This window comes from Martes martes (assembly GCF_963455335.1).
Source record: "Martes martes genome assembly, chromosome: 17".
Lineage (NCBI taxonomy): Eukaryota > Metazoa > Chordata > Mammalia > Carnivora > Mustelidae > Martes > Martes martes.
Genome location: NC_137905.1, coordinates 42,938,147 through 42,955,178, shown reverse-complemented (window position 1 = coordinate 42,955,178; position 17,032 = coordinate 42,938,147). Strand labels below are relative to the sequence as shown.

At 52.4% G+C, this 17,032-nt stretch overlaps 2 protein-coding genes across 3 annotated transcripts; one reads left to right on the top strand and one right to left on the bottom strand.

Moving 5' to 3' along the window:
* Nucleotides 1-622: 622 nt before the first annotated feature.
* On the top strand, nt 623-2,431 carry COX7A1 (cytochrome c oxidase subunit 7A1). Its single transcript, XM_080827984.1, has 4 exons — nt 623-830; nt 1,557-1,643; nt 1,784-1,868; nt 2,313-2,431. Exons 1-4 carry the CDS (start codon nt 816-818, stop codon nt 2,366-2,368), a joined length of 243 nt encoding a protein of 80 aa, XP_080684110.1. The 5' UTR covers nt 623-815; the 3' UTR covers nt 2,369-2,431.
* Nucleotides 2,432-3,150: 719 nt separating this feature from the next.
* Nucleotides 3,151-12,421, bottom strand: CAPNS1 (calpain small subunit 1). 2 transcript variants are annotated; one of them, XM_080827982.1, is made up of 11 exons: nt 12,182-12,421; nt 11,085-11,302; nt 10,085-10,118; nt 9,733-9,822; nt 9,521-9,578; nt 9,359-9,423; nt 6,465-6,533; nt 6,293-6,371; nt 6,023-6,139; nt 3,887-3,945; nt 3,151-3,705 (listed from the first exon to the last, which is right to left on the bottom strand). In XM_080827982.1, exons 2-11 carry the CDS (start codon nt 11,282-11,284, stop codon nt 3,679-3,681), a joined length of 798 nt encoding a protein of 265 aa, XP_080684108.1. In that variant the 5' UTR covers nt 11,285-11,302; nt 12,182-12,421; the 3' UTR covers nt 3,151-3,678. The 2 variants fall into 2 exon arrangements, with proteins under 2 accessions (XP_080684108.1, XP_080684109.1); XM_080827983.1 differs by having other exon boundaries at nt 12,194-12,421.
* Between the last annotated feature and the right edge of the window lie 4,611 nt (nt 12,422-17,032).

The following is a 17,032-nucleotide window of genomic DNA, read 5'->3' as shown; positions in this document are numbered from 1 at the left end:
TCCTTTTCTGTAGCTTCAGGGTGCTCCCTAACATTCGCTGGATGACATCCTGCCCAATTCATGAATCATTTAATGAAATCTTTCAGATCTTCACATTGACTCAGTTAAATTTGCTTTTTAACAAGCCTGCCGCTCGAAAGCAGTAAAAATAAGAGCTCTCGTTTCTTGCAGTTGTTATTAGCTCAGTTAGGCAGTAAGTTTGCAAGTTATTACCAAGATTATAACTGTTATCTCGGTTATGCTGTTCTGTGAGGTCATTTAACGCTCTCAACACACCTCGGAGGGAGATCCTGACTCAGCCCCCACGTTACAGTACAGATACGGTCACTATCTACAGGCTCGGAGGCGCAATCTCACAGTCTATGTAGATAGAACGAGAAGTTGGAACCCGTTTATCTGCTCCCTCAGTCGCTCTCCAATACCAGCTCCGGTGTGGAGAAATCTGAGAGACCCCGGGAGAGAACTGCACTTGCCCCAGACGGGTATCTCCGAAGAAACAAACCAAAAATGTATTCCCTGGTTCCATTTTCCTTTCCACTTGAACCAGCAGAAATTCGGAGTAACAGATGGATGCTTCGTGCCTTTTGGCGTGGGGGCGGGACTGGGGCGTCCCCTCGGCGAGCCTATTGCACGAACCCGAATCTGGCAGCGGGATACACCCGGCTTCCCCCACACCCCACCCGCCACCGCAGACCCCGGACAGGGTGGTCACGCGGCGCGCCGAGGGCGTGGCCTGGGATTCCCGGGGTGGGGAGGGCGTTGTGTGTCCTTGGGGCGAGAGGGGAGGTGACTCCGGCCGAAGAGGAGGACGCAGAATGAGGGCCCTGCGGGTGAGGGCCCCCCAAGGGCCGGGCCGGGAAACCCAACCCGGAAGCCCTCGCCCCAATACGAGATTCCCTAAACGTCCCGGGATCTGGGGCCTCGGAACGTGAGCCCCCCTCAGGGCTCCGGACCCCCTTCTAAACAGCCTGGGACCCTCAACCCCCGCCTCCTAACCCAGGGACTTCTGAGACAGCCGAGGACCCCTAACATGGCCCAACGCCCCGGTTTGAGCTTCTTCCCTTCATCCAGGACCCCTTTAACACCTCGGGACCTAGGCCGTGGGAACTTAACACCGCTTCTCGGCCCCTGCCCCGGACTTCTTAGGCAGTATGGTAACCCCGCTAGGCACCCAGACCCAGGACGGATCATTCCCGGGACTTGGGCCTCTCCCGTTAATCTAGGAAACCCTCCCCACCAAAAAAGCAAAACCCCACCATCTCGGGACTTGAAACCGCAGATCAAGTGTCCCTTCTGGGTCCGCTTCTCTTCCAGGGCCCTCTAGACAACCAGGAAACCTCCAAGCCAGACTCTCTAGGCGCGAGTCCCTTTTTCTGGGCCTTTCTGGACAGAACCCCTTCCCTTCCTCATACTAGCAGTTCGATTCTTGCGTTTGAGACACACGCAAGGAAGAGGGCCATCCCGGTGTCCGGGCCTCAGAGTGCCCGTCCTCCCACCCCCCCAGCCAGACCCTTCGGGGACACCCTTTCAGGTGTCTCCGATTCCCTCCCCGCCAGGTCTCCCAGGCGCTGGTTCGCTCTTTCAGCTCAACTACCCGGAACCGCTTCCAGAACCGAGTGGCTGAGAAACAGAAACTCTTCCAGGTAGGCGGGGCAGGGGCGGGGCGGGGCGGGGGGAAGAACCCAGACCTCAGGCTCCGTCCTGGAGCAGAGTAGGAGGGAGAAGGGATACAGTCCACGAAGCAACCTGTACCCCTTTCTCATCGGACGCCTCCACCACCCAGGCGGACAATGACCTCCCGGTGCACTTGAAGGGCGGGGGAACCGACAACATCCTGTACCGAGTGACCATGGGGCTCTGTGTAGGGGGTGAGTGCCGGGCCACCGCCGCCTGAGCTGCTGGGGGAGGAGGAGGGGCTCAGCTGGAGTGAGCTTGCTGAGGTTTGGGGAGAGGGCTAGTGGCTGGGCAGGGGCTTAGGGAGGGGATTGGGTTCTGGGCTGGCCAGGTTGGGGGGCACGGTCCAGGAGTCCACGCTAGCATGTAGGGAGGGAGGGAGCACCTAGGGCTTGGGCTTCTGTCCCAGGAGGGGCTTTGGGGTCCAGGCAGGAATTGTGGAGGAAGTTGGCAGCCAGGTCTGGAGCAAGGCTAGGGAATTCTCCACCTGAAGGGCAGTTTGGGAAGGGAGCTGGAGCGTGAACTGGAGCTGGGATCCAGACTGGTGACTAAGGAGCCTGCAGAGGGGCTTAAAAGCAAAGATGTGGTCCAGGAAGGCAATTAGGATCTCACACTGTGTCCCCTTACTCCCTCCCTAGGCACCGTCTATAGCCTGTACTGCCTTGGCTGGGCCTCCTTCCCTCACCAGAAGTGAGACCAAGAAGCTAGAAGAACCTGAACAAGCATCAATAAATGTGCTGGCTTCTTGGGGAACCCAGCCCAGCTGTGGCCTCTGTTTGTTGGTGTCCCCCCACCCCCCTGCCCATCCTCCCACCAGCAAAGAATCACTACAGCCCGATGCCCCAGCCTTGAGTCCCTCCTGCTAGAGGATTACTACTACACAAGGCTACTCGAACGATGCTGCTGCCTCTCAGCCCTCCTGAGGAGCTGGGGACCCGAAACAGTACCCCTGGGCTGTCTCTTAGGGCCTGGGGATCTGGGATCATGTCCTTGAATTTGAGAGGGGTTCTATTCTGGGAAGGCAGCCCCTCTCCCTGTGGAGGCCTGAGGGTGGGAAGGAAGGTACTGAGCATGGTCCATGACACAACAGAGGCACAGGCAAGTGAGGACAGACTCAGGAGCAAGAGGGAGCAAGCATGGCCTTGGGGAACAGAGTAGGGCCGGGGGCAGGGTAGGTGGGATGGGGGTGGCACTGAGACCTCCCAAGAGCCTGGCTCTTGCAGCAGAAGCAGAGATTGCCCAGGCTTCTGGGTCCCAGTCTCAGCCTCCACAGGATCTGGAGGGGATCTCATCAAGAACAAGACTGCAGCTCAACTAGAATCCAGTATGAGAAAAAGGACTAGGAAACATGCAGATCCAGGCCTGGGGATAGACATGGAGACAGACCAAGCCACCCCCACCCTCTAGGACCTAGACTTCCCTCTGCCCCTGAAAGAGATAGAACCAGCCCTCAACACTCAGAACAGGAGGCAGATCTCAGAGAGAACAGCAATCGGGATGCTTTTATTTCCTCCTGGGCCTGGAAGGCTGAGAGCAGAGTACAGATAAAGGCACGGGGGCGCCCGGGCCTGTTCCGGCCTAGAGTTTGGCTGCCAGGGTGGTGACTCTGAGCAGGTGTGCCAGAGTGTGTAGAGTGACCCTCCCGGAACCAAGAGAAGGGCCCCTAGGGTGTGGAAGCAACGTAAGGGTTGGGTTTGGCACAGGTGCATGAGAGGGGTTATGGAGTGGGTGTGGGATGGGTGTGTCAGGGATGGGGTGACCCTCGGGATAGGGTGTGTTAGAGTCTCAGAGCCACGGGTAACTCGGGGCATGGCACGCTGGGGCATGTTGGGCCCTGGCCGTTGACTGAGAAGCCGAGTGCCAAGGGCTGGGGGAACCAAAAGACCTGCGGGTCAGCAGATCCATGAAGACGAGACTGCAGCCTGGCTCAGCCCTGGGAGAGACGGAGGAATCCAAGGTGACTCCCATAGTGAGGCAATGAGGGAGCAAGTCTGGGGTTCCCATTCAGGAATACATCGTCAGCTGCAGCCACTGGGGAGAGGAAGGCACGGGGTGAGAACAGGGAACCAAAGAACAGCAGACACCTTTCTCTGCTCTCCCCCAAGGGTTGTTGGCAAAATGGCAGGGAGGGAGCCCAGGCTCCAAGCTGGTACAAGGAGCTGAGGGGAGAGTCCCCTGCTGGGCACCCACATCCCAGAACGGGAGTTCTTACCTCTTGGATGTTCACCTGAATTTGTCCAGTGCCATCCTTGTCAAGAGATTTGAAGGCCCCTAGAGAAGTAAAGGGTTGGGGGATTTGGCTTGTAGGATAAAAATAGACAGGGGCACCTGGCTGGCTTGGTCTGTAGGGCATGTGACTCTTGATTTCAGTGTTGTAAGTTTGAGCCCCATGTCGGGTGTGGAAATTACTTAAAAATAAAATCTTAAAAAAAAAAAGATAAAAATATACTAACATACTACGTATGATGATAGTAATGGCTAGCACTTGGGCCACCTGTCATGTTCAGCTGGTATAGCATGCGACTCTTGATCTCCAGGTCATGTATGAGTTCAAGCCCCACATTGCATATAAAGTTTACTTAATTTAATTTTAAAAATATATGTATATATATGGTAAAATAGGGGCACCTGGGTGGCTCAATAGGTTAAGCGTCTACTTTTGGCTCAGGTTGTGATCCCAGGGTCCTGGGATCAAGCCCCACATTGGGCTCTCCCTCCCCGCCCTCTCTCTCTCTCTCTCTCTCTCTCTTGCTCTCGCTCTCTCTCCCTCTTGAATAAGTAAAATCTTTTGAAATATAATAAAATAATGGCTAGCACTTATATTGATCTTACTCTGTGCCAAGCACCGTATAAAGTGCTTTCCAGGTATTATTAACTCATGTAATCAAATTCTGAGATTAAGTGTCATTTTAAAACAAGGCACAGAGAAGTGAAGTGATGTGCCCCAGGAACATCAGGATTGACCCCCCCCTCCCCGAGTAATGCCCTCCTTATACTCACCTGTGCCACACCTCTGCCTAAGCCCGAGCCTCCCAAAGACCTCTCAGGGCCAAGCCCTCCAGTTCCAGCCCAAACAGGCTACTGGAAGGAAGCTCTGCAGGCTGCACTTCCTGCTCCCAATCTGGTGTAGTCCCCACTCCTGTCCTGAACCCTGCCTCTGTGTTCCCCACCCAAAGCCAAACCTAGGCAAACCGAGGTCTACACTGTCTTTGCTCCCTCACTAACAACTTGGTTACCCCCCTCAGGTGTCTACGCACACGGTGTCCTGGACACTGCACTTAGTGCAGTTCCTGTTGGCCCCCTTGCTGGTGAACCCAGTGGCCATTTCTTGGGCCTTCTCATAGTGACTTTGGGAATCATCTGCCCTTATGTCCATTCCCCCTTTCCCTCATGTCCCTGACATACCTGCCCCTTTTTCTCTACCCATGGTTTAAATGCTTTGTCCTCTGTGGGCTCTTCCGGAGGCTGAGAGATCTTCCTAAAGCCAAACCTGACCCCGTCCCTCCTCTGCCTAGAACCGGCTATGGTTCTCCATTGCCCCCAGTAATGGTCTGAACACTCCTGAACATGACACTCACAGCCTCACATGGCCTGACTGTGCCCATTGCTCCTGCTTCCTTTTCCTCAGTTCTCTCAGATCCAAGTTCAAATTCTGACTTTGCAACTTCCTAGCTGAGTGGCTGGGAGCAAGCAGTTTTGCTTCCTTGAAACCTAGGTTCCTCCTCCAGAAAATGGGGACAATAATTCCCACTTCTCAGTGGTCTTAAGGATTCAATGCATTCATGTTCATAAGAGCTCTCATAATCCAGCCCCTACCAACCCCTCCCAGCCTTAAGTCTCTGCATCCCTCACCCCTCTCCAGCATTCAGAATTGAGTTCAACAAAAAAACACCAGAAGCACCACCTTCTCTTTCCCTTCACTCAGGCTGTTCCCACACCAACACTTGTCCTGGCTCTCTCCTTGGGTCACTCCTCCTCATCCCTCAATTCACACCTGTCCTTCTCCCGGAAGCCCTTCTTGACCCTTTAGTCTGCATCAGGTGCCTCCTAGGTTCAGACCGCTCACTGGGCTTTCCCACTCATAAATCTAAACCCACTCAGACCTGAGCTTCTCCTCCCAGGCCTGATCACAGCCCTGAGCTCCCTGTATCCCAACTGTAACCATTCTGAGTGGTTACTGTCTGGTGATTTGCTTCTCCTCCAATGGACTGTGAGTGACGTGAGGGCAGGCAAGAACTGAGGCTGTTGATGTCCCTGGAGTTGCTTGGCTCAGGGTCAGGCTCAGAGGAGACCTTGGCCAGAGGTGGAACAAATCCCCACCCAGGAAGAGACCTGGGGTGTCACTCACGGAACATGGCGTCCAGCCTGACCAGGCAGCTGATGAAGTTGTCAAAATCCATGTTCCCTCCTTCATCTGAGTAGCGTCGGATGATCATGTTGTAGAGATGTTCATTCAGGTGGAACCCTAGGAATGGTTTCCTTTTCTCAGGTGTTGGGGCCACAAGGCCAGACCCACTCCCACCCCCCCTAGGATTCAGGCTCAGACCAGCTCACAGTGGGGGGATGGGGCTGCCTTACCAATGTCACCCCCGTCAGACCATTTCACTGCCAGCCATACCTGCTGCCTCAAAGGCCCCTGGGAGTTCACTGCTGCAGATGGTACCTGAACGGTCAACGTCAAACTGTTTGTAGATGGCCTGTGGGGACAGGGAGGGAAGGATTCAACTGAACATCGTGGGGCGTGGCATCTTCCTGGCTTGAGGGGCTTTGAGTTTGAGGTCACCACGCACCTGCCACTTTTTAATGTTGTTCCATAAGTACTTGAATTCTTGGAAGCCCAACTTGCCGGTGGTGTCACTCTGGTGGAAGGGTGTTAAGAACAGTGTAATGACTGTACCCAGGTGCACACATACTACACATTGTGATCACGACGGAGCAGGGGAACCTGGGCTAAAACCCCAGCTCCCATCCCACCTGTCACACCACCTTGGATCCGGTTTGACTTTTCTTTTTATCCATAGAGAATTTAGTTCCTATTTCATTTTGGGGGCTCCTGGCTAGCCCAGTTGGAAGAGCATGTGACTCCTGATCTCAGGGTCATGAGCTTGAGCCCCACATTGGGTATAGAGATTACTGTATAAATAAATATATTTTATTTTTCAGTAAAATAAAATTAAGTTAATAAGCATAACCATAACCATGGGGAATTATATTGAGCTTCTCCATAAATTCCTCACCTGAAAATAGTAACTAGCTCATTTACAAAATTCTTTTTAAAGTTCCAGCATTTTTGTGTTTTTATTCATTATTTTACTTTATTTTTTTAAAGATTTTATTTATTTGACAGACAGAGATCACTAGTAGGCAGAGAGGCAGGCAGAGAGAGAGGGGGAAGCTGGCTCCCTGCTGAGCAGAGAGCCTGATGCGGGGCTCGATTCCAGGACCCTGAGATCATGACCTGAGCCAAAGACAGAGGCTTTAACCCACTGAGCCACCCAGGCACCCCTATCCATTATTTTAAAAGATTTCATTTGAGAGGGCACCTGGGTGGCTCAGTGGATGGAGCCTGCCTTCAGCTCAGGTCATAATCTTAGGGTCCTGGGATCGGGCCCTGTATCAGGCTCTTGGCTCAGCAGGGAGCCTGCTTCCTTCTCTCTGCCTGCTGCTGCCTACTTGTGAACTAACTCTCTCTCTCTGTCAAATAAATAAATAAACAAATCTTTAAAAAAATTTTTTTACTTGAGAGAGAGGGAGAGAAAGAGAGAGAAGGAGCAGGGGGAGGGGCAGAGGAAGAGGGAGAAGCAGACTCCCTGCTGAGCAGGGAGCCCAATGCCACTACTGTGGGGCTCTATCCTGGGACTCCAGGATCATGACCTGAGCCAAAGACAGACGCTTTAACTAACTAAGCCACCCAGGTGCCCCATCATTTATAAAATTTTTTTTTCTTAATTTTTACTTATTTATTTGAGAGGGAGAGAACAGGACAGACATACAGACATACATGAGCCGAGGGGGAGAGGGAGCAGCAAACTCCCCGCTGAGCAGGGAGCCTGATGGGAGACTTGATCCCAGGACCCTAAGATCAAGACCCGGGCCAAAAGCAGTCGATTCACCAGCTGAGCCACCCAGGCACCCCTATAAAATTCTTAATAGCAATTCAATTTCATGAATGTCAGGATATGTGAGAAACAAGGGTATCATAGAAAATCAGATGAGGACAGTACACACTTGCTGGGTTTATGATACAAGCAGAATGAGATAAAGTCTTCAGCTCAGGGGTTAATGTTTCATAAACTCTCAATAATGACGGCCAAGACTTATCAAGTTACCTAGTACATGTCAGGTAGTGCTAAGCTTCTTAGGAACATCACTTTTCTCACTGAATCCTTAAAACACCAGCCTCACCAGTATTATTTCCCAGTGACAGAGAAGAAACCCATTCAGAGATGAAAATCTACCTAGGATCATAGTAGCAGCTAGTGCATACAGACCACTTACTGTGCTATGCACTGCGCTAAACCCTTCGCATATGGCTCCAATTCAGTTTCACCCTTATCACTCATTTCATTCTACAGACCAGCAAATTGAGGCAGAGAGGCTCAAAAGACCTTGCTAAGCAGCACAGCCAAGTTCGTAGAACTCAGTGCAACATGTGTGATCACATGACAATACACGTGTGTCTACATTCTCCCTATGTGTGAAGCATGCATGTATTCAAGATGAGCTGATGATTAGCCCATGTGCAAACATGCATGTGAATTCCTGTGAACATGCCTTCACGTATCTTCACCTATATGGTGTGCCCTTGTATATATGTGCATGTATATGGCCACACCTATAGCAGTTATAAGCTTGGGTTCTTGGGACGCCTGGTTGGCTCAGTCAGTAAAGCATGCGACTCTTGATCTCTGGGTCATCAGTTCAAGCCCCATGTTGGGTACTACTTACTTAAAAAAAAAAGAAAGAAAATAAGCTTAGGCTCTCAAGCCTAAAAGACCTGAGTCCAAATTCTTATCCTGCCACTTCCTCTTTTTGTATACCTTTAGACAAATGATTGCCTCTCTCTGAGTCTCAGTTTCATCACCTACAAAATGGACTATAACAATTCTGCTGGTTTGGGACGCCTGGGTGGCTCAGATGGTTAAGCATCTGCCTTCAGTGCAATACCCAAACTATGTAAAGTTCATAGACAGATGAAAGGAAAAAGAAGATGTGGTGTATATATATGTATATGTATACATATATATATGTATACACACATACACACACACAATGGAATATTACTCAGACATCAAAAAACGAGATCTTGGGGACGCCTGGGGGGCTCAGTTGGTTAAGCTGCTGCCTTCAGCTCAGGTCATGATCCTAGGGTCCTGGGATCGAGTCCCACATTGGGCTCCTTGCTTGCCGAGGAGCCTGCTTCTCCCTCTGCCTGCCCCCTGCTCTCTGACGAATAAATAAAATCTTCAAAAAAAAAAAAAAATCTGCCTGTTTAACATGATGTCTGTGAAGTGCCAGCTGTGACAGCTGATGTTACTATTTATTGCCACAAGCCTGGGTATGTGTTCCAATATATGCATGTCCACTTTTGTGGGTATGCAAGCTACATCCTGGCTGTCCCAACAGTGCTCTCACAAAACTCCTTCTTCACCCAGGGCTCCAGTCAGACTGCCCCGAAGGATACATCCATCACGGCCACCATGCTGCGACACGTGTCAATGCCAAAGCCATCAGTTTTCAGATCAGGGTCTGTGGGAGACAGGTTGAAAGCCAGAGGTCAGAGGTCACAGCTACCCCAGCGCCCATGACTCTAAGCCCACCCTATGTGTTGAGCCCAATAACTCACGTCGGGTTACGACCTTGTTGAGAATGTTCATGAGTTCTGTGGCGCTAACTTCCATGTCCTGTGGGGAAAAGTCAGGAATGGTTAAAGGGAAGAGTGTCACGAGAGAGACTGGGGATTCTTTGGGGGTTGCCACTGCTGAGTGTATGTGCAAGGGCAGCCCACAGGAAGGCAAGGAAGAGTCAGGACAAGGATGGGGGCCCAGGGTTACTTACATCTCCAGCCAGCTGGGCAAAGAGCCTCCGGAACTGCCGGACCTCCTCGCTCTCATTGGCCTCAATGTTGGAGTAATGGGTGCGTGGAGGCTGCAGAGGGAGAAGATCTCAGGGCAAGTGAAGGAGGGGTGCCCTGGCCAGGACATCACTAGGTGGGAAAGTCAGAGCGGGCTAGGTGGCTGGGTGATCAAAGGAATGAGAGATGGTCCAGGGAACATGACTAAGTTTGGGGACATGGCAAGGGAGAGACTTAATGAGAGGAATTTCCTAAGAGGGACTAAGGGACAATGATGGATGCTGGAAAAGGCCTTGGAGTGAGAAGCAGGGTCTCTGATTATTGAGGGTGGCTTACCGGAGGCTCTGGGTTGTACTGTGCAGCTGCCTCACTGAGGGGAGACAAGTAAGGGAGTGGTTAGCACCAGTGGGCGGGCCTCCGAAGACAGCAACAGCCCCTGAAACCCAACTGTGCAAACCCCAGCCCACTACCTCCCTACCTCTCCCTCTGTTTGACTTATCTGTCCTTGTCCTCACCTGTCCCTATCTTTGCTGCCCTGGTTACACCTGGCAGGAAACTCAGCCCTGCCCCCACAGTAGGTCCCACTCCTGGCAGGGCACACTTGCCCAATGGCACATTCCTCAACAGATTCAGCCCCTTTGACAGCTCGCTTCATAGAAGCTCTGACCCAGCTTCCTGGGGCTCCACCCTCCTCAGGTTCCCTCTGTCTAGGAACCTACTCCATCCTATGGGTTTCTAAAAGCCTGTGTCTTCCCAACATCCCACCCCAGTTCCATGAGTTCCCACCCCTTTGAAGGGAGGCCATGATGAATTAGGACCCCAACGACATCTACCAGGTCCACATCTACCAGGTCGTATTTCCATTTTAACTCAGTTCCCAGCCAGACCTAGCCCCTTCAAGATCATTTCCCCTATGCCATTAGGCCTCGGCCTCTTCTGGGTCCACCCCCTCACTGACCGACTTCGACCGCCACGCCGCCGTGCCCATAAGCCAAGTCTTGCCCCCATGATGAGACTCCAAGCCTCATTGGCTCCGCCCCCTAACGTTCGTCTCCCGGGTAGCGGGAAGCAGGCCGCGCCCAGCCCCATTAAGTTCCACCTCTCCCAGCCGCGCCCCATCAGATCGTTCCCTCAACAGTCAGACTCCGCCCATGTCAAGCCCCGCCTCCTGAGCGGCCATCAGCCTCCTTACGGTCCGCCCTCTCGAGGCGGATCCCGCAGCCCAGGCCCAGCCCAGCCTAATTAAGACTGCAGGTCAGTCGCCAGGTTACCTCAATCTAAGCTGGTGGGACATGCTCCTCCGACAGGCCCCTCCCCTCTTCGGGCCCCGCCTTACCTGATGGCACTAATGACCCCGCCCAGGATGCGCATGGCAGTTCCGCCACCGCCTCCGCCGCCGCCGCCACCGCCGCCACCGCCTCCTCCTCCACCTCCGGCTCCGCTGATCAGGCCTCCGATCACATTCCCCAGGCCCCCGCCCAGGCCCCCGCCTCCTCCGCCGCCGCCTCCCTTCAAGAACGAGTTAACCAGGAACATGGCTGCAAATTAAGATTCCTGAGGGGGGAAAAAGGGGTCACAAGTCCGCATCGCCATTGAACCCGCTCCCTCCACACAAAAATACGCATTTCTGGCAGCTGGACTTGGGGGAGTAATATGAGGCCTCCGGGCGGGGACCTATTCTCCGGCTGGAGCTTGAGAGTCCATTTGGAATGGGGTCGGGGCTTCTGGAGGAGGATACTTCTAGGATGGGTGGGAAAGGGACGGGGGCTCGGGTTTGAAATCCCCTCTGTGTCCAAAGGATCTCATGGTCTAGCTTAAGGGACCCTGGACTGAGTCTATGCATAGGCATCATTAAGAGTAAGGGTCCCGGTCTGGTGGGGTTCTCATGATGGGGGGGCCCAAGTTGGTAAGGCATCTTTGACGCGTCTGAACACTCGAATCTGAGACCGAGCCCCAGAACTGAACGTAGGGTCGTGGGCAGGTCAGGATCAGAGATTCTCCACCTGGAGGCCTCTGGGGCAGGGTTTAAGAAATCCCAGCTTGAGGGTTTCGTTACTTCCAGCAGCGGGATTACAATGTCACCGCTGATTCTGTAGGTTCGGATCTAAGATTGTGGGTGCCAATCCCGGGGCCCAGGATAACGGGGTTCCCATTATAATTGGGAGAACGGATCTAAGGATCGTGGTTCTGGGGACTCGAACCTGGCAGAAATTTATGGGGTACTTTTCAAATCCATGGGCTCGAATTTTAGATCCCGAGACAGAGGGTGGAAGAGTCCTCGGGGCAGGATAACTGGGTGCCAGACTGGGGCTTCAAATCTGAGGTCATGAGTCTGGGGGACCCCTGAGACCAGGACTTAAGGGATTCGTGGGACACGAGGGCCGCAAGGACCGGGATTACGGACTACAGGGGTAATCCAGGTCGGGCGCTCACCGCCTCGCTCACCGATCCTCCGGTCGGTCGGTCCGTCCGTCCTGCTCCCGGGCCTCTGCCCGCGTCCGGCTCCGTAGGGCGGGGCCCGTGACTCAGGCGGCCTAGACCCAGTTAGGCACTGCGGAGCGGCCCACCAAGCGTCCGCGGGGTCCTAGAGCCGGCATGAAGTAGCGCCTGCGTGCGCCGGGCCCGCCTCACGTAACGGGATGCGGCCGCCGCGGCTCCGCCCTTCTCGTTTCCGGAACTGTGGGTTTCGGCCCCGCCCAACCTCCCGCGGTCTGAGGTCTTCCCCGGTTCCTTTCAGCTCAGGTGAATGAATCCAGGGAGGGAGGTTCAGTCGCCGCGCCCGAGATCACCCCCTAGTGTTGCAGTGTGGATTCTTCTCCATGCGGCCACGGGTGCGGTTTTCTGTCCGCTGGAAAAGGGACTCCTGGCACGCGGCCCCCTATCCTACTCTTGCCGCGACAAAGCATCTGGAGACCCCGAATTTTGTCTGGCCCACAGCCCGAGGACACGCACCGGCATTTGGGGCAGCGCTAAGGCTAGACTAGATTTCTCGGGACCCTGCAGCAGCCCGGATGGCGGCCAAACCGCGGGAAGAACCTTGCCGCTTGCGAAAGTTGCCTGTGCCTCCTCCACCCGCACCTTTTTACCCCGCGTCAGGGTCGCCAAGTGTCGCCTCCTTCTTCCCATCTCTAAAGAGGGGCCTGGGCACGGGAAGAGTCCCTCTGGCCACTGCCTGGTTTCTGAGACTAGATGTTCCCGAGATCGGGTGGAGGAGTGGGGGCGGGGGGAATGCAGAAGCTGGCAGGAAAAATGGCGCCTGAAACCTCCTTTGGAGACCTTTTGCTCTCGGGCTCCAACCTCCAAACTTCAGGGCTCCTCAGAGGGAGTTAAATCTGGTTCCCAGGCATTCTGGATGTCTGGCCCATAGAACCTCTCCTGGAGGCTGGCTTAGCTTGAGTTTGAATCCTGGCTCTACCTTTTAATAACTGAGATCCCTTGGGCGCTGAGGAAGGCTGTTTTTTGTTTTAGTTTGTTTGTTTAAGCAAGGATTTATCAACCCGTAAAATGAGAACAAGGGTTCCCCTTCCCCTTCAGAATTAAGTGGTAAACGCTCAGTAAAGAGGAATCATTTACATGTGCCTGTACCCATGCTGTTTCCTCCTCCTGCAACCCACCTGGATTCCTTAGGTGGTTGACTGACTCACCCTTAGATAATACTGGTAAAAATAACTGCCAAGCACTCTCCTGAGCACTTTTCATATAACCTCATACGCCCTTATAACAGTCCTATGGAATGGATGTATGCAGTATTTCCATTTTAGAAATAAACAAACTGACTCTGAGGGTGAACTCCCTAGCCTGTAACCTTAACCACTACTCTAATGCATTGACTCTTCAATAATATAATTAATATTGGGGGCACCTGGCTAGCTGAGTTGGAAGATAAGAGACTCTTGATCTTGGGGTCATGAGTTCGAGCCCCACGTTGGGTGTAGAGATTACTAAAAACAGTGAACTTAAAAAAAATACTATAATTAATACGATAATAGCTTAGACAACAAGATCACAAGAGACAAAATTGTGGTAGCAGCCAGGCCAAGAATCACTACACAAGCCTTGGCGATGAGGCAGGAACTTACAGGAGAGAAAATGGAGGCGGGGTCACTTGCCTGAGGTCACAGAGGATGGCAGAACCAGGTGTGAACCTGGGCATGGCTGATGCCAAAACTTTGGGTGATGACTAATCCACATTCCCTTCTCACCACGCCCTTCCCTGCCACACTGGAAAGCTTCCGCTGTCTGCCCTTTCTAGGGCTCACTTGCTGCCAGGCCTTTGTGTGGGCTGTGCCCTCGACTTGGAACACTCCTGACTTTTTTACCTGGTGATGTAGGTACTCAGGCTTTCGTGTCAGGTCAGGAGTCACCTCTTCTAGGAAGCCCTCCCTGTCTCCACCCCAACCGAGACTGGGTGAGGCTTGCAGCTTCTTGCTTATAACTTACACTCTCTCAGAATACACACTGCCATCTCATGCCACTCACTGTCCACTGTCACTGAGATCAGTCTCCCTGACCTCCTAACCCTGGCCAGTATCAAGCCTCAGGCCTTACGGTATCCATAGAGGATGCCATAGAAGATCTCCCCCACATAATGTGGTTTAAATTCCATTCCTAGGCTGTTAACATCCAGATTTCCATCTTCCACCCAGACATTTCCAGGCAGTTCTACAAACGCATTCTACTCACCTTCTTCATGGGGGGGTCTTAGAAGTGTCTCAAACTTCACACATCGTAAACTGAGCTTCTGACTTCCTTCCAAACCTGCTCCCTACCCCCATTCCCCATCTAGGTTGATGGCACCCCATCCTTCCAGGGACTAGAGACCAGAGAGCCCAGGATCATCCCTGACCTCTCTTCCACACCTATTCCAACCTGACAGGAAACCTTGTTGACTCCACCAGCACTGGCCCAGCCTCCGTCCTCCTGGTCCTGGACACCACAGCAGCTCCTCCCTGGGCTTCCTGCTCCCCTGCCTGCCCTCATAGTCTGCTCCCCACCCACAGCCAGAGGGAGCCTTTGATACCCCCAGTCAAGTCAGGGCCCTCCCCTGGCTGTACCTCTGTCCTTGTAAGAGTCAAAAGTCCTCACCATGGGGTGTCTGGGTGGCTCAGTGGGTTAAAGCCTCTGCCTTCAGCTGAGGTCATGATCCCAGGGTCCTGGGATCGAGCCCCACATCGGGCTCTCTGCTGGGCAAGGAACCTGCTTCCTCCTCTCTCTCTCTGCCTGCCTCTCTGCCTACTTGTGATCTCTGTCTGCCCAATAAAAAACTTTTAAAAATCTTAAAAAAAAAAAAAAAAGTCCTTACCATGGTCGCCAAGCTCATAATCCATCCTGTCACCTGTCTGAAAGTGACAGGTGACACTCCCCCTTAAGAAAGTGAGAAAATGGGGCGCCTGGGTGGCTCTGGGTTAAAGCCTCTGCCTTTGGCTCAGGTCATGATCCCAGGGTCCTGGGATCGAGCCCCGCGTCAGCTCTCTGCTCAGCAGGGAGCCTGCTTCCGCCTCTCTGCCTACTTGTGACCTCTGTCTGTCAAATAAATAAATAATCTTTAAAAAAATTTAAAAAAAAAAGTGAGAAGAAACCCTACTGGATGTTCCCAGCTGAACACAGACAAGGAGACTCTGGGAATGCAGCAATATCCAAACAGCCCATCTCCAGGTGCCCCTGAGGGCTGCTGCCCCATTACCCAGGCCCTCCCTAGCCACGCCTTAGTGCCTCACCTCTTAGTGCCTCAAGTCTGCACATCTAGTGGTCTCTGGAAGATCCTTTCAGATCTCTGATTTCACCCCCACACTCCCCACCCCACCCCCACACTGCCTTTATGATTTATCACCTGTACCATAGTGTATAGTTTACTTATTTATCCAGTTCCTTGTTTTCCTCCCCCACTAGAATATGAGCTGCTCAAGGGATTGTTGTGTCTTGTTCACTGCTGTGTACCTACTTCCTGGAACAGTGCCTGACATATCTTAGGTACTCTGTGAATATTTGTTGAATGAAGGAAAAGGTTTTGTGTGGATTTTCTCATTGAATTTCAGCACCATTGATGAGAGAGTACAGCAAGCGTTACTGAAGTCCCCCCACCATCTTCCGGATTCCTTTGAACTCCGGCATGGTTATGTGACTGGGCCAATAAAATGTGAACAGAAATATTGGGAGTGTCCCTTTTATTTATTTTTTATTTTGTTTTATTATTTACTTTTTAAAAGATTTTTATTTTTAAGTAATCTCTGCACCCATTGTGGGGCTCAAACTTCAACCCCAAGATCAAGAGTTGCATGCCACACCAACTGAGCCAGCTGGGTGCCCCTTATTTTATTTTTTTTAAAAGTAATCTTTATGCCCAATGTGGAGCTTGTACTCATGAACCAGAGATCAAGCGTTGTATGCTTGACAGAGTAAGCCAGCCAGTTGCTGGTGAGAGTGTGACTTTTTTTTAAAAAAAGATTTTATTTATTTATTTAAGAAAGAACAAGCTGGGGGTGGGGGAGAGGGAGAAGCAGACTCCCCGCTGAGAAGGACCTGGAGATCATGGCCTGAACCCAAGGAAGAGGCTTACCTGATTGAGCGGACCAGGTACTCCCACAGCATCATTTTTAAATGTAGCATTTATTTATTTATTTTTAAGATTTTATTTATATTTGAGAGAGAGTGCGAGAGAGCATGAGAAGGGAGTTCAGATGGACAAGCAGACTCCCCTTGGGGCTGGGAGCCCGATGTGGGACTCAGTCCCAGGACTCCGGGGTCATGACCTGAGCTGAAGGCAGTTGCTTAACCAACTGGGCCGCCCAGGTGCCCCATAATGTAGCATTTAAAAGTGAGTACAAGGGACGCCTGGGTGGCTCAGTTGGTTAAGCGGCTGCCTTCGGCTCAGGTCATGATCCCAGCGTCCTGGGATCGAGTCCCACATCGGGCTCCTTGCTCAGCAGGGAGCCTGCTTCTCCCTCTGCCTCTGCCTGCCTCTCTGTCTGCCTGTGCTCACTCTCTCTGACAAATAAATAAATAAAAATCTTTAAAAAAAATAAAATAAAATAAAATAAAAGTGAGTACAAGATGTTCTCTGCTTCCATCCCCTACCTAAGCCACACTGGGAGCCATGCAAGCACAAAGGTGCCACATGCTGGAAGCTAGCTGGATCGCTGAGCTGTGGCGTGGAGGGCATCTGGCTGTTAGTATAAGCAAGAAATGAAATTTGAGGAGTTAGTCTACTAAGGTCTAGGGCTCATTTGTTACTGCAGCATAACCTAGCCCAATCTGACTGATGCAGGTAGAAGTTGTTACTATCAT